Below are 22,679 nucleotides of genomic sequence, written 5' to 3'. Positions count from 1 at the left end.
TTCTAGAAGTAAAAAAATAATCAGAATATGATACAAAACTCAGTTGAAGGTAAAACTGGTGAACTGGAAGACAGCTGAAGGAGACTTTCAGAATACAACACAGAGAGAAATGAAATGACAAAATATAGAAGAAAAGTTAAGAGACAGGGCCCTCACTATTCCATTTAGAACTTCAGCTGGGAGGTCTTAGTCCCAGAAACTGCTAGCATCAAAAAAATAATCAAAAAAGTAATACAGAGGAAGAGAAAGAAAGTGTTTGTTTTTTTTTTAAATTTTTTATTGGAAGTTCCATGGGATCCCAAAGGAGTTGAGCATGACTGAGTGACTAAACAACAACAACAACGACAGCAACAGCATCGTGTTAGCTTCAGGCACACAGCAAAGTGAATCAGTGACACACACACACATCTCCACTCTTCTAGGTTCTTTTCCCGGGTAGGCCATTACAGAGTATAGTAATATGTGCTATACAGTGGGTACTTATTACCCATTCTGTATATAGTGGTGTGTATATGTCAGTCACAGTCTTCCAATTTGTCCCTCAGCTTCACTGTCACACTGAGTGAAGTCAGAGAAAGACAGATACCATATGATATCACTTATATGTGTAATCTAAGAAAAAGGTTCAAATGAACTTATCTACAAAACAGAGAAGTCTTGAGACTGGATACAGTTTGAGAACTGGATCAAGTCTCAGCTTTTGTGGATCAAGTGGTTGTCTAAAGAGTGGGTTTTGTTCTGGTAAAAAGGTAAAGTTCAGTTTCACCAAAAAGTCTTTTCAGGAGTTGTTTTAACCTTTTTTGTGTGTTGGGCAAGGTGTGGAACAGCTTTTACCTTAGAGTTAATTTATTCCATTACTAAGGTGTGACTCTTGTGAACACCTCAAGTGATCACCAGGAACTATCCCCACTGGCTGGTCAGAACTCAAGTGCCTCCTGATCTCAGTGGGCTCTGGGCACCACTGAGCCCGTCCTGTCCTGCTCACCCGGGCAGGGCACATCATAGGAGTCATTAAAGTGTCCTCTGAGCAGGTTTCTGGGGCCATTTCCCAGCGCAGCCTTCTTCTCCTGGGAACTCTGGCCTGCAACTTAAAGCCACTTCAGACTCTTCCAACTCAAACCTCTGTCAATGCAGCCACATAGCTGTCTGTGTTCCACTTGGGTCCCCCCTCCCTGCTCTGTGGTCTGAAATGTGCCTTCAGACAGAAAACCAGAGCGCTCTTAGTGGTCATCTTATTTGTTTCTCTTTTCCCAGGAATCATAATGCTGTGCTACGTATTGGCCGTTGTCTGAAAAACTTGATTCTTTTCTTTCCTATCCAGTTTTTTGGTTATTTGTGGTAGGAGGATAAATTCAATCTCTGTTACTCCATCATGGCCAAAAACATAAGTCATGGATTTTTTTTTTAATATACAAAAGAAATTGGCTTACAGAGATTGTGTCATGATAAAGGAATCAGGAGCCAATGGTAGCTGAAGGACTCCACTGTTTAACCTTTAGGATCACTCAGAATTCTACCAGGTGCATGCCCTGTTTTTGTTTTTTTTAAATCTAGTTAATAAAAAATTCTCATTAGTATTTCCAGAGACATTTGAGAAAATATTACCACTCCAAAGTGAAACCAGACCCCCATAAAAAAAGGAAACAGTGGAAGAAACAGAGGACTTGGAAATTAAAAATGATTATCAAAATAACATTCATGGAAATAATAGGATGGACATGTGTGAAGTTCTGTTGGTGATGGGGAAGGTAAAGTCAAGAGAAGCCTCTAAGACTGTAAAGCCAAGAGACCAAGAAATGGATGAAGGAATATGGATGAAGGATGAAGGAGGGGATAGACATGAAGGGTATGTCTGGATGTCTCAGCTTGTCTGTTCACATTTCTGGAAGAAAGGTGACAAATGACAGGAGGAAAACAGCAATAGAGAAAAGCTTTCTGAACACTGGCATCTCCAGCTCGGGCAGATGCGCTCATCACAAGCAAGGGAACAAGAAAGAGCAAAAAGGTGGGCCTGTGTTATGACATTTCTGAACCCAGGGATCAAGGAACAGAAGTCTCACAGGTTTCTGGTCACCTCCGAGGAATCAGACATTACCCTTGGCAGCGCGGTGTGCTCAGTGGTGTGGTGACACCTTCAGCCTTCTGAGAAAGAATTATTCTCAAGGAGGATCCTGAATCGCCAGTCAGATGTGAGGACAGGTGACTTTTAAAACTTAATTCTCTCATCAGAGCAGCTATACTTCTTGATGATTTTGTTTCCACTTTTGGTTTTTATAACCATGAAGAGAAGCTGGAAATGCAGTGATAATTTTCTCATTAACGTGAACAAGAATTGTGTTCTATCTACTTCAGTCCCAAGTGCAGCTTTGTTGTTGTTCAGTCACTAAGTTGTGTCCGACTCTTTGTGACCCCATGGACTGCAGCATACCAGGCCTCCCTGTCCTTCACCATCTCCTGGAGTTTGCTCAAACTCATGTCCATCAAGTTGGTGACACTATCCAACCGTCTCATTCTCTGTTGCCCCTTCTTTTGCCCTCAATCTTTCCCAGCATCAGTGTCTTTCCCAATGAGTCAGCCTAGAAGAACTCAAATATGCAAGAGCTTTGAGACCCTGCAGAGGTTTAGCTGTTATCATCAACTATGCATTCCCACTGCCCAGGATGGTTCTGGGTGTCTTATATAGGATGTGCACATTCGTTTGCAGGATGAAGGAGTGAGTGAGTGACATTTGCCAGCTGAGGAGATGGAAGTCCGTATCTTTTGGGGTAGAAGAGGGTAGTTGGGCAGCATTTAACACCCCTATCCTCACTCCCCTGCCAACTACTCACTAACTGGATTTTTCTCTTTGTAGTTCTAGGCTACCCTTCAGTACCTGTGTTTGAAAAGTACATAATTCAAGATCCCAAAGCTTTTTATGTATTGACTGGGATTGTTTTTGATCATAACTTCAATGACAACACGGAACCCTTGCCACTTGAGGTAAGAGCATCTCTTCCGTCACAGTCTTCTCATGATGCCCGCCATCAACATGAGTTCAGTAAGCAATCCTGTTACCGAGCTGTGCCTCATAAGCTTTGTCGGCTGGTGGCTGTCTTATATCCAGAGGAGATTAGACAATACTCCTGATTTCATATCTTAAATCCTGTTTTCTTATTCTTCAAAAGAGAAGGCATTTTGGAGCGAGCTTGTGTCCTGAGGGTACAGGATGGCATATTTTCAGCCACTGGGCTACAGAAGGGAGCCTCAGTGCCCAACCCCATAGACTGGAGTCCCAGTTCTGTACTTCCTCCTGTGTAACCTTGGGATAGTCACTGTCATTCTTGGGCCTTAGTTTCTCTATCAGTGTAATGGAACTAATAGTAGTTCCTAACTCTTAGAACCAGTGTGAGGATTAAATGAGTTTTATGCCTATAAAGTGCTTAGAATGGGGCCTGGAGCAGAGGCATTTTCCAGAAGGAATAGTAATTGTCATTATTACTAATCCCATGGACTTCAGATATGGTGGATCTGTTCATTTAAGGAAAAGGCAGTGTTTTAAATATCAGAATATTTGATTTCTGCTTTAGGATGGAAAAACCACTGATGTATAGCTTTTGTGCTCTGCTGTGGCAAATAGATGGGGAAACAGTGGAAACAGTGGCTGACTTTATTTTTCTGGGCTCCAAAATCACTGCAGATGGTGATTGCAGCCATGAAATTAAAAAATGCTTACTCCTTAGAAAGAAAGCTATGACCAACCTAGACAGCATATTGAAAAGCAGAGACATTACTTTGTCAACAAAGGTCCATCTAGTCAAGGCTATGGTTTTTCCAGTGGTCATGTATGGATGTGAGAGTTGGACTATAAAGAAAGCTGAGTGCTAAAGAATTGATGCTATTGAACTATGGTGTTGGAGAAGACTCTTGAGAGTCCCTTGGACTGCAAGGAGATCCAACCAGTCCATTCTAAAGGAGATCAGTCCTGGGTGTTCTTTGGAAGGACTAATGCTAAAGCTGAAACTCCGATACTTTGGCCACCTCATGCGAAGAGCTGACTCATTTGAAAAGACCCTGATGCTGGGAGGGATTGAGGGCAGGAGGAAAAGGGGACGACAGAGAATGAGATGGTTGGATGGCATCACCGACTCAATGGACATGGGTTTGAGTGAACTTCGGGAGTTGATGATCGACAGGGAGGCCTGGCGTGCTGCACTTCATGGGGTCGCAAAGAGTCAGACATGATTGAGCAACTGAACTGGAACTGTTGCAGTCTATCTAACAATCAGCTGTTAGAACTAGTGCAGGATGTTGGACACTTACAAATGCCAGGCCCATCCCAGGGACCATCTTATTTGATCCCACAGCACCTTGGAGGTAGGTACTGTTAACGTCATTCCTGTTTTACTGATGAGGAAGCCTAGGCAAGGTGAGGTAACTTGCCCAGATTGCTGTGGCTGCTCATTAGGAGACGGGGGTTTGGATCCCGGTGGTCTGGCTCCAGAGCCTGCACTCAGAGCCTTTTCACTGCTTTCCTGACGGGAGTCGTGACCCCTCTTGTTTCTTAGGCTGGTCACAGAAGGATGCAGGGAAGACACGTCCGCGTGTGCCCCCAGAGGATGTCTGCCCACGCGGGTGCCCTTCCTCCTGTCACAGCTAACGTCAGGCACACCCTTGCTGTGTCCTGTTCCGTTTCTGAGTTCCTCGATCTCATGACTGCATTTGTTTTCTCTCTGTTCTTCATAGGTTAAGTACTACTTGCGCTTCAGTTTCTTTCAGAGGAATTATTTATCCTTGAGGTTAATCCTCCAACAAGATGACATGCAAGGCTGGCTCACATCCTTTCTTTATCCTCCTAACCTAAGCCAAGAGCCCCGAGACTATGGAGTTTCTGAAGGGGGAGCTCCAGGTGAGGAAGCCTCTGTGCATCGTCGTGAGCTGGTTTCATCCAGTCTTAATGACGCCATTTGTGTTGTTTTTGTGTCTGAACACTCGCTAAACTAACATTTCAGAAGAGGTTGAAGCAGTGCATTTAGAAATGTGGCATTCAGGGAACTACCCTGGTGGTCCAGTGGCTAAGACTCTGTGTTCCTAATGTGGGGGGCCTGGGTTCGATCCCTGCTCAGGGAGCTAGATCCCACATGCCACAGCTAAAAGATCCTATGTGCCAAGATTAAGACCCAGTGCAGCCAAATAAATTAACATTAAAAAAAAAGAATGTGGCATTTAGTAAAATGCTTACATTCTAGAGTAAGTTAGTCCAGCAGTTTAGCCGCTAATTGTTTTGTAATGATACTGAATTGTTCAAGAGAAGAATGGAAGCATTTTACAAGAATGAGTGCTTTCTCTATGTTCCCGCTTATAACAGTGTGTACTTGCCGTTAGCTCCCTGCACTGAGGGAAGGCAGTGGGGCGGCGCGGAGACTCGCGCATCCTGCTTCCTCCACGGTAAGCAGTGGCCTCCTGACTGGAGGCGCATGAACCAGGCCTCTCTGGGACTTGTGCCCTCCAAACCCCTGTCGTGTTTTGGTCTCGGTCTTCATGAGGGGTTTAGGGTGACTGTCCTCTCTGGGCCCTCGAGGATGAACTGCTCTTAGAAAACTAAGTCGCCAGTCTGCAGCACCTTGTAGAGTGACCACGCTATCGACCTGAAGCTTTGGGCTTGCAAGCCCCCCAAGTGGGAATCCAAGTCCCAGGGTTTATAGTGTCATGTAATTCTAGAAAGGGTGTCAGCAGTTCTGTGGCAGTTCTCCTGCTTGCAATCACGGATATGTAACAGTTCCCAGACTTTTATGGTTAACAATTTGTTCCTGCCTTTTTCATCCTGACACATCTGGAGGCCTCCCTAGGTCTCGGCCACCAGAAGACCTCAGTCCTCTCTACCCTAATGCTGGCATACCCCACTCAGCTCTGCCAGTATGGAGGGCTGGCGACCCTCGCTTGGACGTAGACCATTATTTCTTAGAAAACTCCAGGACCAGGGATCTTTGCCTTTCGATCTATTTATTGTTCCCAAAAGGTGACCTTGGCACACCAGCTATGCTGTATTGAAACAAGGGTTGCTTATGGTGAAGACTGGTTTTGAGGTCTGGCAGCAAAATTCAGTGACCATAACCCTTGGACTACAGCAGGGACAGTTCAGGGAAAGGTCACAGCAGTTGAGAGGGGCTATGTCTTCCAAGTTCTTTGAATTTGACTCTTCCTGTGTGGTGCAGAGCACAACTGCAGAGTGTTCACCCTCCCCAGAGCCTGAGGACTCGGGAGGAGAAGCCCCCCTGCCCCAAGGATGGTTGTATTGGGTATCCCTCATCTGTCTGCCCAGAACTCCCGTTTACCCTATTTCTGATAAAAGACACCATCCCTCAGCCACACGAGTCCCACTGTGACTTTTTCTTCTATATCGTAGCACCGTGGCTATAGCAGTGCCTTTTCTATTCCTGACTGTATGAATGGCTAGCCATCACCCATCTGAATTATCAGTTGTTTTGCATCTTTGTCCTTAATCTCTTGTGTTTGTATCCACTGCTTTTTCGTGTAGGATACTACCAAGAAGGCTTCCTGGCCATACAGCATGCGACAGATAGAGCCATCATGTGGCACCACGCTCCCACGGAGACGACCGGGCTGTTTCAGAGCCTCAGTGTGCTTCTGAAGAGATTCCCACATGGTGCATATGTGCGGGACATCTTCTTCCTGGTCCTTCAGAATGAGTTCCCTGTTTTCCTTATGCTCAGCTTCATCTGCATTGAGCTCATCACCATCAATTCCATTGTACTGGAGAAGGAGAGAAAGCTGAAGGTAATCCTGTCGTAACAGACAGGTGGCCAGGAATGTGTGGGAACTGCTAATAAACGATGGCCAGGGTAGGAGGGCGGCCAGGGCAGGTGAGAGGTGGCTGTAGGTGTGAGAGCAGCCTTTGAGGTGAGCTGGAACTTGGATGTTCTTTCACCATTTTAACCGGCTTTCAGCTTAGTTCATGTCATTAGGTGAACTCTTACTTTCAGAAGAGGAGTGTTTGTCCTAGGTTCCTGACTTGCCAGCACACTGCCTCACACACGACAGGTGTGCGAAAATGTTTGTGAACTGACTAACTGACAAATGAGAGGAATAATCATCCAAAATTAACTCAGTCTAATTTTGTGGCAAGGTAGACAGGGAGCGTTCTCTAGAAGCCACAACTTAAGATAGGGTAGATCTTTCTGCCCTCCTCTGTTCCTTACGTAACCTCTCTTGTTACTTCTCTCCTCACTTTTTGCTCTTTAAGAAAATCTTCTCAGTCTCTCCGCTTTCTTCTCTTTTTGTTGATTCTTATGTACTAAGATAGGTGGCCAGTGGCTCTGTGAGCCACGCGTGGCCTCACCAGTGATGTCTGGTTTGCTCTGCCTTCTCATGTGATCAGTCTGCCGTGGGAGGCCGTGGGCAAGGGGGCGTTTCCTGCTTAATCAGATGTGGTGGAAGGTAGGGATCTTAACCCACTGCGACGGGTGCTGCTGAGACAGGGCCTGATGGCAGGCCTCTCCACTTGGCTCTGCATGGAGTGAACAGCTCCACGGAAGCCAGAAGCTTCTGGTGTGCCGTTGGAAACCCTTTTTCATTGCCAGCTCAGGGAGGGAGTTTTCTCTTTACTATTTGTTAAGTCATTTCGTCAACAGATTGGTGGAGGGAAGAGGGCGGGTATCAAATATTTTCACCCAGATCATTGACTTGGTTGTGTGTTTCCTATTTCACACTTGAGTTTGCTTTCTAGACAAGAATAAAGAACACTTTTGAAAAGCTTAAAAGTAAACACCAAATAGTATTGAAAAGTAGGACATTTAATTCTTAAAACCCTGGAGAAAATAAAAAGAAAGAAAATATAGTCCATATACCAAAAGATAGAAAACAAAGGAAATCACATATACACACACACAAAAACACATACAACAGAAGATGTAATATTAAATAAGAAATCGGAAGGCCTTCTTTGGCGTCTCAGCGTTACAAAATCCACCTGCCAATGCAGGAGACACAGGTTCCATCCCTGGGCCTGGAAGATCCCACGTGCTGTGGAGCAGCTAAGCCTGTGGGCCACAACCACTGAACGCACGTGCTCTGGGCCCGCGAGCTGCCGTTACTGAGCCTGTGTGTCGCAGCTAGTGAAGCCTGTGGTCCCTGGAGCCCATGCTCCACAGCAAGAGAAGCCACCGCAATGAGAAGCCTGTGGACCACAGTGAGGAGTAGCCCTAGCTCGCCACAGCTAGCGAAAAGCCTGCACCCCAGTGAAGACCCCGCACAATCACGTGAGCTCAAAAGCACACACTTCAGAAGAAGAGTTCGTGTTCTGACATCGCAGTACTGGCACACATTACCCGTTTATGTGCTTTAAGTGAAGGTCAGGTTTTAAATCATGTGTATGTCATTTTTGTGATTCCCTGCTTTAACCAACTCGTTTTTGATTCATTGACCTACTACCACTTCTGATCTTTATAAAAGATAAAAACTCTATTTCTGTACTTAGGGCATGGAGTATACAGGGTTGTTACCACATATTTATCTCCAGTACAAGACTGTGAACTTTTGGAATGCAGTCGCTCTGCCTGTGGTATTTTTTCTGCCTGGTACCCAGCATAGAGCTTTGCTTTTATTCACTTACCAGACATTTTTTTCACCTGTGTTTGCTAGACATATGCATGTGAGTTACAGATACAAATGACACCATCCTTTTCCTTGGGTGATTCATGGTAGTAAGGTCACATGTTACAAAGGAGCCCCCAGTGCTTGGGTAATGGGATGTGTGGATGTGATGGCTGTATGGGGCAAGGGCGGAGCTGAGCAGAGAAGGCTTCACAGAGCAGGTAACACTTGAACTAGGTTTTGAAAATCAAGCAAGATTTCAATAGGTAAAGAGAGAATGAGAGAAGAAAGAGTCAGAGCAACATGTGTGAGCGGCAAAGCAAACAAAAAAGACAAAGAGGTTGAGATGTGTTTAGTGAATTATAGGAAGATTTTCTGTGACCAGACCACAGGATGCCGAGGAGTTTAGATTCTATCCTCAGGGCCATAGGAGCCATTCACGGATAGTCAGTGTTCAATAAATGAATGAGCCAGCAGTTTACTAACCATAACAAAAGAAGAATAATTTTAACCCAAGATCTGTCTCTCCCAGAGAAACTCCACTGTCTGGTTTGTTGATCTCTTTGCAACTCAGTCCCCATCACATTCACGATCTGCCTCTTCCCGGGACACACGTGGGACCCTTTATCCCAGACTGCTCGGGTTTCAGTAACAGACAGCTAAACCAGACCAGTTCAGACTGAGCCTGAAGACCCTGTAACGTCTGGTTCTTTCGCTTTTTCTAGGAGTATATGTGCATGATGGGGCTGCACAGCTGGCAACACTGGGTGGCTTGGTTCATCGTGTTCTTCATTTCTGCCTCCATTGTTGTTTCTTTCATGACCGTTCTCTTCTGCATAGAGGTACATGTCTCTTGTCTTTCAGGATGTGCTAAGCTCTGAAGATAATGGGGGGAAAGTATGGTGTGGTGTGGCTGGTGGTGGTGAGATTCAAGACATGGTGAAAACACAGTAATTGATGAACATTTTAAAAACCTCAGATTGACATGTGGTGGTATTTGCTCAGCCTTTGGCAGAGGAAGCATTGAAATTTATGATCTGGGAGAACTTTGCCCTCCCTCCACTTCTCCAGTCTTCAAGTAGTGGGCCTGAGTGTGATTAGTTCATTAGGAAAGTTGAGTTATAAACTTTAAAACATTGCAAATTTTGTGCTCTGTAAATAATTGGAAAAGCTATTGTAAAAGTTAAGAACATTCTTTTTATGCCCAGGTATCTTGTTAATTTTTCCTTTTATGCTGTCAATGGAACTTTGTGTTCCAATTCACTAACTTGTGTTTAATAACTAAATTATAATATGGATACATGAAAATTTGCCTGCTAAATTACCAAAATTGGGGCATTTTGAATGTAGAAAGGCAGGAAAACTCAGACTATATAGCAAAATATATAAACAAAGAAAATTGCCTGAAAACAATAAAAAGAGGAGATATAAGATATCAAAAGGAATACTAAAATTATTTGTAGTAGTTATAATGGTAAATAGGATAAACTCTCTTATTAAAGCAAAAAGAACATTGACATTGGGCCAGAAATTGAATTCAAGCTTATGCTTTCCTTAAAAAAGGCATAAACACAGAGCGTGATTTGTAAATGGTAATGGAGGCTAGATTAAAGGTCTGCCTTAAAAACCTATGTATATATTGTTTTATTTAAGATAATCCTGTTTTTTTTTTTAATGTACACATTGTTTTAAGGGTCTTTTACGCCTTTTCTTCATTCTTCCCATGTAAGAATTACGTACACCTGTGATTGTTTTGTAGTTTGACGAGTCAGCAGTGTTCGGAAACAGTGACCCTATTTTGATATTTGTGTTTCTAATGTGTTTCGCAATTGCCACAATTTTCTTTGCATTCATGATCAGCACTTTCTTCCAAAAAGGTGAGTCCTGATACAATTTTCTGTCAGGGAGTGTGTTTATAACTTCTTTTCTTGGTAGCATTGCTGTTTCCATTACCTATGGCATTAATTATTATTCCTTCAGAATCAATTTTTCACTTGTATGATTACTTTAACAATGGAATAATTCCATTCACCATTAAAGACATGTGAAATTATCTCCGTATATGTACGCTTTTATGCTTCTCTGGGCTTCTAAATGTTACTTCAAAATAGATGGAAATGATAAGTCACAGTTTGGAAGGAAAGAAGGGGTAAGACATCCAGGGCAGATAATTTTCCAGGTCCTGATTGTGAAGTTGTGGCATAACAATAGTAAGACGCCATAATAAAAGAGGAACTCCTGGCAATTTGGTTCTGTCAGGAGGGGTGTTACCTCTAAAATGATAGGTAGAATAGATGAATCATGAAAGGCAAAAATAAGAACTGATGCCAAAGAGTGCAGGAGAATTGAGTTATGGGTCAACCTAGAGAGGTGCAGATAGAAACACTAAAGGAGCACAGGCCTGGCAGCTGGCGACACAAAAAAAGAGGTTTTAAGAGACCTTGGGGAATTCCCTGGTGGCGCAGTGGATAAAAATCCTCCTGCCAATGCAGGGGACATGGGTTTGATCTCTGGTTCAGATCTTCCTGGACTTTCCAGTTTCCCAGGAAGATCCACCATGCCATGGGACAGCCGAGCCTGTGCACCACAGCTACTGAAGCTCACCTTAGAGCCCATACTCTGCAACTAGAGAAGCCCCCACAACAAGAAGTCTGTGTGCCGCAGCTAGAGAGTAGCCCTGGCTCCCCACAACTAGAGAAACGCCTGCTCACTGCAGTGAAGACCCAGTGCAGCCAAAAATAAATAAAAGTTTTTAAAAAATTACCATATGATCCAGCAGTCTCACTCCTGGTCATATATCTGTAAAAGAGAAAAACTGTAATTCAAAAAGATACTTGCCCCCCAATGTTCATAGCAACATTATTTGCAATGGTCAAGACATGAAAGCAACATTAGTGTCTGACAGCAGATGAGTGAATAAATAAGATGTGGTGTATAGAGAATGGAATATTAGCCATAAAAAAGGATGAAATAATGCCATTTGTAGCAACATGAATAGACCTAGAGATTATCATACTAAGTGAAGTAAGTCAGACAGAGCAAGGCAAATATCATATGATATTACTTACATGTGGAATCTGGAAAAAATACCAATGAACTTACTTAAAAAACAGAAACAGACTCACAGACATAGAAAACAAACTTGTTAGCAAAGGGAAAAGGGAGAGAATAAATTAGGAGTATGGGACTAACAGATGCACACTACTATATATCAAGTAGATCAACAACTAGATTTACTTGTTACATATCAGAAGCTCTTGTTCTGGCCTCAGAGCACTGCATTTGCATCTCAGTGTTTATCCTGACTTTGAGCAGATCCAAAGATTCCATATCCATTTCTCTGGAAAATGATAGCACTTATAACATATTAGCAATTATTATCAGCCTTTACAAAAGAAGCAAATTCAGAGAAGCTAGAGGAGACCCAGAGTTAGCCATCATTCATGTGGTCGGGTTCAGTGAAGGGCTGCCTGATGCCTTAATGGTGGTTCTTTATGTTATGTATGCAATCCTTACATTTTCGATCCTTGTTCTCTTAATTTCCTGGAATGCAAATGTTTGCCTTTATTTTATATTCCTTTCCCAGACTTCCATTTGATAGGTTTATCTCCAAATCTGAAACCACTGTGCTTCAGTTCAGTTCAGTTCACTCGCTCAGTCGTGTCTGACTCTTTGCAGCCCCATGAATTGCAGCATGCCAGGCCTCCCTGTCCATCACCAACTCCTGGAGTTCACCCAAACTCATGTCCATCGAGTTGGTGATGCCATCCAGCCATCTCATCCTCTGTCGTCCCCTTCTCCTCCTGCTCCCAATCCCTCCCAGCATCAGAGTCTTTTCCAATGAGTCAACTCTTCACATCAGGTGGCCAAAGTACTGGAGTTTCAGCTTCAGCATCATTCCCTCCAAAGAAATCCCAGGGCTGATCTCCTTCAGAATGGACTGGTTGGATCTCCTTGCAGTCCAAGGGACTCTCAAGAGTCTTCTCCAACACCACAGTTCAATAGCATCAATTCTTCGGTGCTCAGCTTTCTTCACAGTCCAACTCTCACATCCATACATGACCACAGGAAAAACCATAGCCTACGGACCTTTGTTGGCAAAGTAATGTCTCTGCTTTTGAATATGCTATCTAGGTTGGTCATAACTTTCCTTCCAAGAAGTAAGCGTCTTTTAATTTCATGGCTGCAGTCACCATCTGCAGTGATTTTGGAGCCCAAAAAAGTAAAGTCTGACACTGTTTCCACTGTTTCCCCATCTATTTCCCATGAAGTGATGGGACCGGATGCCATGATCTTCGTTTTCTGAATGTTGAGCTTTAAGCCAACTTTTTCATTCTCCACTTTCACTTTCATCAAGAGGCTTTTTAGTTCCTCTTTACTTTCTGCCATAAGGGTGGTGTCATCTGCATATCTGAGGTTATTGATATTTCTCCCAGCAATCTTGATTCCAGCTTGTGTTTCTTCCAGTCCAGCGTTTCTCATGATGTACTCTGCATAGAAGTTAAATAAGCAGGGTGACAATATACAGCCTTGATATACTTCTTTTCCTATTTGGAACCAGTCTGTTGTTCCATGTCCAGTTCCAGCTGTTGCTTCCTGACCTGCATACAGATTTCTCAAGGGGCAGGTCAGGTAGTCTGGTATTCCCATCTCTTTCAGAATTTTCCACAGTTTATTGTGATCCACACAGTCAAAGGCTTTGGCATAGTCACTAAAGCAGAAATAGATGTTTCTCTGGAACTCTCTTGCTTTTTCGATGATCCAGCGGATGTTGGCAATTTGATCTCTGGTTCTTCTGCCTTTGCTAAAACCAGCTTGAACATCTGGAAGTTCAAGGTTCACGTATTGCTGAAGCCTGACTTGGAGAATTTAGAGCATTACTTTACCAGCATGTGAGATGAGTGCAATTGTGCGGTAGTTTGAGCATTCTTTGGCATTGCCTTTCTTTGGGATTGGAATGAAAACTGACCTTTTCCAGTCCTGTGGCCACTGCTGAGTTTTCCAAATTTGCTGGCATATTGAGTGCAGCACTTTCACAGCATCATCTTTCAGGATTTGAAATAGCTCAACTGGAATTCCATCACCTCCACTAGCTTTGTTCATAGTGATGCTTTCTAAGGCCCACTTGACTTCACATTCCAGAATGTCTGGCTCTAGATGAGTGATCACACCATCGTGATTATCTGGGTCATGAGGATCTTTTTTGTACAGTTCTTCTGTGTATTCTTGCCACCTCTTCTTAATATCTTCTGCTTCTATTAGGTCCATACCATTTCTGTCCTTTATCGAGCGCATCTTTGCATGAAACGTTCCCTTGGTATCTCTTAATTTTCTTGAAGAGATCTGTAGTCTTTCCCATTCTGTTGTTTTCTTCTGTTTCTTTGCATTGATCGCTGAAGAAGGCTTTCTTATCTCTTCTTGCTATTCTTTGGAACTCTGCATTCAGATGCTTATATCTTTCCTTTTCTCCTTTGCTTTTCGCTTCTCTTCTTTTCACAGCTATTTGTAAGGCCTCCCCAGACAGCCATTTTGCTTTTTTGCATTTCTTTTCCATGGGGATGGTCTTGATCCCTGTCTCCTGTACACTGTCACGAACCTCATTCCATAGTTCATCAGGCACTCTATCAGATCTAGTCCCTTAAATCTATTTCTCACTTCCACTGTATAATCATAAGGGATTTGATTTAGGTCATACTTGAATGGTCTAGTGGTTTTCCATACTTTCTTCAATTTAAGTCTGAATTTGGTAATAGGGAGTTCATGATCTGAGCCACAGTCTGATCCTGGTTTTGTTTTTGTTGACGGTATAGAGCTTCTCCATCTTTGGCTGCAAAGAATATAATCAGTCTGATTTCGGTGTTGACCATCTGGTGATGTCCACGTATAGAGTCCTCTCTTGTGTTGTTGGAAGAGGATGTTTGCTATGACCACTGCATTTTCTTGGCAAAACTCTATTAGTCTTTGCCCTGCTTCATTCCGTATTCCAAGGCCAAATTTGCCTGTTACTCCAGGTGTTTCTTGACTTCCTACTTTTACATTCCAGTCCCCTATAATGAAAAGGACATCTTTTTTGGGTGTTAGTCCTAAAAGTTCTTGTAGGTCTTCATAGAACCATTCAACTTCAGCTTCTTCAGCGTTACTGGTTGGGGCATAGACTTGGATTACTGTGATATTGAATGGTTTGCCTTGGAAACAAACAGAGATCTTTCTGTCATTTTTGAGATTGCATCCAAGTACTGCATTTCGGACTCTTTTGTTGACCATGATGGCTACTCCATTTCTTCTGAGGGATTCCTGCCCGCAGTGGTAGATATAATTGGTCATCTAAGTTAAATTCACCCATTCCAGTCCATTTTAGTTCGCTGATTCCTAGAATGTCGACGTTCACTCTTGCCATCTCTTGTTTGACCACTTCCAATTTGCCTTGATTCATGGATCTGACATTCCAGGTTCCTATGCAATATTGCTCTTTACAGCATCGGACCTTGCTTCTATCACCAGTCACATCCACAGCTGGGTATTGTTTTTGCTTTGGCTCCATCCCTTCATTTTTTCTGGAGTTATTTCTCCACTGATCTCCAGTAGCATATTGGGCACCTACTGACCTGGGGAGTTCCTCTTTCAATATCCTATCATTTTGCCTTTTCATACTGTTCATGGGGTTCTCAAGGCAAGAATACTGAAGTGGTTTGCCGTTCCCTTATCCAGTGGACCACATTCTGTCAGATGTCTCCACCATGACCCGCCCATCTTGGGTGGCCCTACGGGCATGGCTTAGTTTCATTGAGTTAGACAAGGCTGTGGTCCTAGTGTGATTAGATTGACTAGTTTTCTGTGAGTATGGTTTCAGTGTGTCTGCTCTCTGATGCCCTCTTGCAACACCTACCATCTTACTTGGGTTGCTCTTACCTTGGGCGTGGGGTATCTCTTCACAGCTGCTCCAGCAAAGCGCAGCCGCTGCTCCTTACCTTGGATGAGGGGTATCTCCTCACCACCGCCCTTCCTGACCTTCAACGTGGGATAGCTCCTCTAGGCCCTCCTGCACCCACGCAGCCACTGCTTCTTAGACGTGGGGTTGGTCCTCTCGGCCGCCGCCCCTGGCCTCGGGCGTGGGGTAGCTCCTCCCGGCCGCCGCCCCTGGCCTTGTTCGCGGGGTATCTCCTCTCGATGCTGTTTAATCTACCACTCATCTTTGGGCTTCCCTGATAGCTCAGTTGGTAAAGAATCTGCCTACAACGCAGGAGACCCCAGTTTGATTCCCAGGCCAGGAAGATCCCCTGGAGAAGTGATAGGCTACGCATTCCAATATTCTTGGGCTTCCCTTGTGGCTCAGCTGGTAAAGAATCCACCTGCAATGCGGGAGACCTGGGTTCTATCCCTGGGTTGGGAAGATCCCCTGGAAAAGGGAAGGGCTACCCACTCCAGTGTTCTGGCCTGGAGATGCACATACATAGTTCATGGGGTTGCAGAGAGTAGGGTATGACTGAGTGACTTTCACTTTCATCTTTGAAGAAGACGGTTTTTACTGTTGGAGATGTTATTAATGCACTATTAGAGGAAGTTCTAGGCAGTTAAATGCTTGTGCATTTTCATAAGATGTATTCATTTTTTTAAAGTGCAACAAATCCTCTTCGTCTTTTGATAGTGAAAGTGCAAGTATAAAAGGTTTCTATCAAAATTTCTGAAAAGACTGCGTGTGCATTATTGATGAAACTCTTTTCATTTCTGCCTTCTGAATCTGCAGCTCATGTTGCCACTGCCTCAGGAGGCATCATCTTCTTCTTCACCTACCTCCCTTATCTCTACGTCGCGTTCACATACAGCCAAAGGAGCTCCTTCCAAAAGATTGCCTTTTGCCTCCTCTCCAACGTTGCCATGGCACTGGGAGTCCGATTAATCTCCACATTTGAAGCAAGAGGTGAGCCATACCTTTCTCAAGGTAAACTGCCTTAATATCTTGCCATTTCCTGACAGGCAAAGTTGACCTTTATTTCCAAGTAAACATGACTGGTTCATTTTATTCAGTGTTCAGAGCATTTATAGTATACTTATATCGATGATAGGCACTGTAAGGAATACTTAGGAAATATGGAATAAAGCTTAGACTGTGCAGATTGCAATGTAGTTTTGGGGAAAAACTAAAGCATGCTGATGATTTAGGGAATTATATGCCTATATAATTGTATGGATCTAAAATGCATAGAGTTATGATTAGAAGTTCAAATAACCCCTCAGAACTTCACAGATGATGTCGTGCTGTTGCAGATACCATATTATATCCTCTTGGGCTCCAGGTGGGTCTTCTTTCACAACAAGCTAGTCTAAGGGACCTTCATCAGATGTGTCCTAGCTCCCTTACAGCTTACATACTTTGGGGTGGAAAGCACAATGCCAAGTTTTCATTTGTCTCATGTTTCTGAAGTTTGAAGAGTTTCCACAACACCTACAGTCATTGCAGAAGATTGCAGCCAACATATCAATCTAAATGTAGGATGCTGCGCCCTGTGGGGTCTCAGTACTTACTGAGTGAAACTGTTTCACATTTCAGTGGTGCTAGGATGATCCACTCTGAGCACTCCAGCAAGTTGCTTCATTGCTCAGTGTTAGTTTTTATCACCAGAGTCCACATCCCAAGTGACACAGTTGGTTTTGCAGCAGATAGCAGGGATAGGAGTTGAAGTTGGGTCTAGTTTGCAGGTCTCTTTACTGCCCCTGGGATAGTCTCCAATGGCCAGGTTAGAGGCATCACCTACCAATGGATTTCTTTGTTAAGCTGGATGGTCTAAATGGGTTGCTGCTGCTGCTGCTGCTAAGTCGCTTCAGTCGTGTCTGACTCTGTGCGACCCCATAGACGGCAGCCCACCAGGTTCCCCCGTCCCTGGGATTCTCCAGGCAAGAACACTGGAATGGGTTGCCATTTCCTTCTCCAATGCATGAAAGCGAAAAGTGAAAGTGAAGTTGTTCAGTTGTGTTGGACTCTTCGCGACCCCAGGGACTGCAGCCTACCAGGCTCCTCCGTCCATGGGATTTTCCAGGCAAGAGTACTGGAGTGGGTTGCCATTGCCTTCTCTGCTAAATGGATTAAGGGTACTTAAAATTTAATAAAAGATGTTAAGTTGACCATAATTTATTGAAGGTGAGTGATTTTCTTTAACAAAGCAATGTTGATCCCATAAATCACAAATACTTACAGGGGAAAGAGTAGATTTTAAATGGTGTATCTGATTCCTTCCACATTACTGAATGACTGTAGATGCTTAATGAGGTCTATTTGTTAAAGCTGAGGGAATCAGAGTGAGTGGTTGGGCCTATGCTAAATTCGTTCCTGTGCTAAGACTGTCTTGATTATTTATGATCAGTGTTCTTTCCTGAAAGGCATGGGATAGCCCACAAGTGCTGTCTTGCATTACAGGTGAAGGAAATGCAAATGCATATATAATCCACAAACAGGATTCTCTAAGAATGTAATTGATGAAATGTTAAAAATCCAAGGATAATATTTCTTAGAGTCCTCATGCTTTCACTGGATTAGGTTTTCCTGGTCATCTGACCTATCTGTTCAAATCAGACGGCAGACCTGATATTGAGTGAATAAATGGAATTCCTCTACATTTTCTCAGTAAGTCTAGTGCAGGGCTTTCAGTTCTAACCTGAAGCAGGAACCACTGTATATTCAGTTCAGTTCAGTCGCTCAGTCGTGTCCAACTCTTTGCGACCCCATGAATTGCAGCACCCCAGGCCTCCCTGTCTATCACCAACTCTCGGAGTTCACTCAAACTCACGTCCATCGAGTCAGTGATGCCATCCAGCTATCTCATCCTCTGTTGTCCCCTTCTCCTCCTGCCCCCAATCCCTCCCAGCATCAGAGTCTTTTCCAATGAGTTAAGTCTTCGCATAAGGTGGCCAAAGTACTGGAGTTTCAGCTTTAGCATCATTCCTTCCAAAGAACACCCAGGACTGATCTCCTCTACAGTGGACTGGCTGGATCTCCTTGCAGTCCAAGGGACTGTCAAGAGTCTTCTCCAACACCACAGTTCAAAAGCATCAATTCTTCGGCGCTCAGCTTTCTTCACAGTCCAACTCTCACATCCATGCATGACCACAGGAAAAACAATAGCCTTCACTAGATGGACCTTTGTTGGCAAAGTAATGTCTCTGCTTTTGAATATGCTATCTAGGTTTGTCATAAATTTCCTTCCACAGAGCAAACGTCTTTTAATTTCATGGCTGCAATCACCATCTGCAGTGATTTTGGAGCCCCAAAAAATAAAGTCTGACACTGTTTCCCCATCTATTTCCCATGAAGTGAAGTGACCAGATGCCATGATCTTAGTTTTCTGAATGTTGAGCTTTAAGCCAACTTTTTCACTCTCCTCTTTCACTTTCATCAGGAGGCTCTTTAGTTCTTCTTCACTTTCTGCCATAAGGGTGGTGTCATCTGCATATCTGAGGTTATTGATATTTCTCCCAGCAATCTTGATTCCAGCTTGTGTTTCTTCCAGTCCAGCGTTTCTCATGATGTACTCTGCATAGAAGTTAAATAAGCAGGGTGACAATATACAGCCTTGATATACTTCTTTTCCTATTTGGAACCAGTCTGTTGTTCCATGTCCAGTTCCAGCTGTTGCTTCCTGACCTGCATATAGGTTTCTCAAGAGGCAGGTCAGGTGGTCTGGTAGAAGTACCGCACAATTGCACTCCTCTCACACGCTAGTAAAGTAATCCTCAATATTCTCCAAGCCAGGCTTCAGCAATACATGAACTGTGAACTTCCACATGTTCAAGCTGGTTTTAGAAAAGGCAGAGGAACCAGAGACCAAATTGCCAACATCTGCTGGATCATCGAAAAAGCAAGAGAGTTCCAGAAAACGTCTATTTCTGCTATATTGACTATGCCAAAGCCTTTGACTGTGTGGATCACAATAAACTGTGGAAAATTCTGAAAGAGATGGGAATACCAGACCACCTGATCTGCCTCTTGAGAAACCTATATGCAGGTCAGGAAGCAACAGTTAGAACTGGACATGGAACAACTGTATATTAATACAACATAAATCAGACCTGTGGTTGTATGGCAGAAACATTTTGGCCTCTTTTTTTTTTTTCAGTTCAGTTTAGTTCAGTCGCTCAGTTGTGTCTGACTCTTTGCGACCCCATGAACTGCAGCACGCCAGGCCTCCCTGTCCATCACCAACTCCCGGAATCTACCCAAACCCATATCCATGGAGTCAGTGATGCCATCCAATCATGTCATCATCTGTCATCCCCTTCTCCTCCTGCCTTCAATCTTTCCCAGCATCAGGGTCTTTTCCAATGAGTCAGTTCTTTGCATCAGGTGGCCAAAGTATTGGAGCTTCAGCTTCACCATCAGTCCTTCCAATGAATATTCAGGACTGATTTCCTTTAGGATGGACTGGTTTAATCTCCTTGCAGTCCAAGGGACTCTCAAGAGTCTTCTCCAACACCACAGTTCAAAAACATCAATTCTTCAGCTGTCAGCTTTCTTTATAGTTCAACGCTCACATCCATGCATGACTACTAGAAAAACCATAGTTTTGTATTAGTAAACTAATTTACTAGATTCGTTTTAATTTTTAAGAGGCCCAGTAAATAATGCCTTTCCCTCCTCCTTAATTTCTGAACCAATTGAGAAACAAAACAAAGATGTCATTGTATTAATGCATTACCTCTTAAAAATTTTTTTTGGATATGCAGAGTCTAGTTGAGGCATGTGGGATCTAGTTCCCTGACTGGGGATGGAACCCATGCCCCTGCCTGCATTGGGACATGGAGTCCTAACCACTGGACCACCAGGGAAATCCCTGTATATCATATAAAATAATAATGATGATAATGTCTTTATGGTTTTTTTTTTAAGAAATGGAATTAGAATACATAAAAGGATTTTTGAAGAGATAAAGTCAGAAGTCAATGAGGATAAATACTTTCTGGAAGGAGAGTAAAGATGTTGATTAACTTTAGACTTTGCAGCAGAGTAGATCTGGTAATTCATTACTGAGCCCACCAGCAAAGGGCTAGAAACAGTGTAAAACTTTCAAACTTAATAGAAAATAGAATAATCAAAAGCTTGGTTAAGTCAAGAGGAAGTGGTGTGGGGAGAGGAATTGTGTCACATGGCCTCTTCTACTGCAAAGGAGACTGAGAAGTCAGGGAAGGACAGTCAGGACAAAGAGATGTAGGGGCAGGGGAATTTGCCAAACTCCTTTCAGCAGCACCTCACTCTCAAACATAATTGTATGAATTGTGCGAACAAGTAACATCTTACTCCTACCCAGTCCAAACTCCAGCAGTTTGTTTTTTAATAGAACTCAGTGAGCTGATTCTCAGATTTACATGGGAGTATAAACAACCAAGAAGAGCCAAGAACTCTTGAGGAAGAACAAGAAAGAAAAACGTGCTTTCCCAGATTTTGTGATTTATCATAAAGCAATAGTAATTAAAATTATAGTTGACAAATAGACTAACAGAAAAGAAGAGACAGACAAATGCACTATTAGGTATCAGAGACAATGCTTCAGAACAGTAGGGTTTAATGAACAGTCCTGGAGCAACTGAAGAACATTATGGAAAAAGTTGAACTTGGACTTTGAATTCACACCATACACAGAAATCATTTCTAATGACAAAAAACTATAGTTTTTTGGATATAATATAAGAGAGTATGTTCATGTTCTTAAAGTAGGAAAGATTTCTTAAACAAGACACAAAAATAGCTGTCAGGAAAAGACTGATAAATAATGACTTGAAACTGAGGAACACCATAAGGAAAATGAAAAGAGAAGCTACAGAGTAGGAGAAGATACTTGAAACACGTTTAACCTGCAAAATGCTTGTTTTTAAAGCATATTTAAAGAATTCATGAAATCAATTAAAAATTGTACTTTGTAGTATAAAAAAGCAAATAGGCAAAAATAGGTGCTTCACAAAAAGAGCATATTCAAATAGCCAATAGACACAAACACGCTAGAAGGAAATAAAGTGACATGTTTAAGGTGCTGAAGAAAACTCCTGTCAACCCAGAATTCTATATCCAGGAGAAAGTCAGGGATGACTTGCAAATAAACAAAAGTGGCAGAATTGATTGCTAGGAGACATTCCAAGAAATGTTGAGTTCCTTGAGCAAAAACAGTATTCAGACAGGAGCTTGCTGCTGCTGCTAAGTTGCTTCAGTTGTATCTGACCCTGTGCGACCCCATAGACGGCAGCCCACCAGGCTCCCCCGTCCCTGGGATTCTCAAGGCAAGAACACTGGAGTGGGTTCCATTTCCCTCTCCAATGCATGAAAGTGAAGAGTGAAAGTGAAGTCTCTCAGTCGTCTCAGACTCCCAGCGACCCCATGGACTGCGGCCCACCAGGCTCCTCCGTCCATGGGATTCGCCAGGCAAGAGTACTGGAGTGGGGTGCCATTGCCTTGGATCTACACAAAAAAATAAAGAACACTAAAAATGGAAAATAGAATTTATTTTGTCTTTTATGGAGTTTTTTTGGCTCGAAAAGAGAAGTGACTGTCTAAAGCAAAAATGGGAGCAGTGTAATTGCTAATAACTTGTGTGACAGTAAAACATATGACAACAGTAGCAAAGGGTGGGAGGGAAGTGCTGGAAACTGGAAACTTTTTGTAAGTTCCTCACGCTGCACATGAAGTATCTTCAAATAATATTGAATATAGACTCTAAAGATAATTTTACACCCTGTGTGTGTTGTTAGTCACTCAGTTATGTCCTACTCTTTGTGACCCCATGGACTGTATTTAGCCTTCCAGGCTTCTCTGTCCATGGAATTCTCTAGCAAGAATACTGGAGTGAGTAGCTATTCCCTTCTCCAAGGGAATCTTCCCAACTCAGGGATTGAACCTGGGTTTCCTGCATTGCGGGTGGATTCCTTACATCTGAGCCATCAGGGAAGTCCCTTTACACCCTGGAACAAAACTGAAAAACAAAATTTAGAGGTATAAATAATAATAGTGGAACTAAAATAGAATCATAAAAATTCCTATTAATGCAAGAAAAAGAGGAAAAAAGAAACAAAAATTTGGACCAAATAAAAAAGAGCTGGCAAAGTGGTAGATT

The 22,679-nt window shown here is 43.1% G+C and overlaps 1 protein-coding gene across 1 annotated transcript in view; it reads left to right on the top strand.

Moving 5' to 3' along the window:
• The window catches only part of LOC147345629 (ATP-binding cassette sub-family A member 17-like), a 107,753-nt gene that overhangs the window by 20,686 nt on the left and 64,388 nt on the right, over positions 1–22,679 (top strand). The window contains exons 4-9 of the mRNA XM_086376388.1: positions 2,852–2,979; positions 4,723–4,885; positions 6,515–6,774; positions 9,315–9,431; positions 10,349–10,466; positions 16,334–16,507. Of these exons, the coding sequence (XP_086232514.1) occupies positions 2,852–2,979; positions 4,723–4,885; positions 6,515–6,774; positions 9,315–9,431; positions 10,349–10,466; positions 16,334–16,507 (960 nt within the window). The remainder of the gene's footprint in view (positions 1–2,851; positions 2,980–4,722; positions 4,886–6,514; positions 6,775–9,314; positions 9,432–10,348; positions 10,467–16,333; positions 16,508–22,679) is intronic.

This window comes from Bos grunniens, chromosome 25 (assembly GCF_055505025.1).
Source record: "Bos grunniens cultivar Pamir isolate PY7600 chromosome 25, Bosgru_T2T1.0, whole genome shotgun sequence".
In the NCBI taxonomy this organism is placed as follows: Eukaryota; Metazoa; Chordata; class Mammalia; order Artiodactyla; family Bovidae; genus Bos; species Bos grunniens.
Note: the sequence above shows the minus strand (reverse complement) of the source record. Positions and strands in the feature narration are given on the sequence as shown.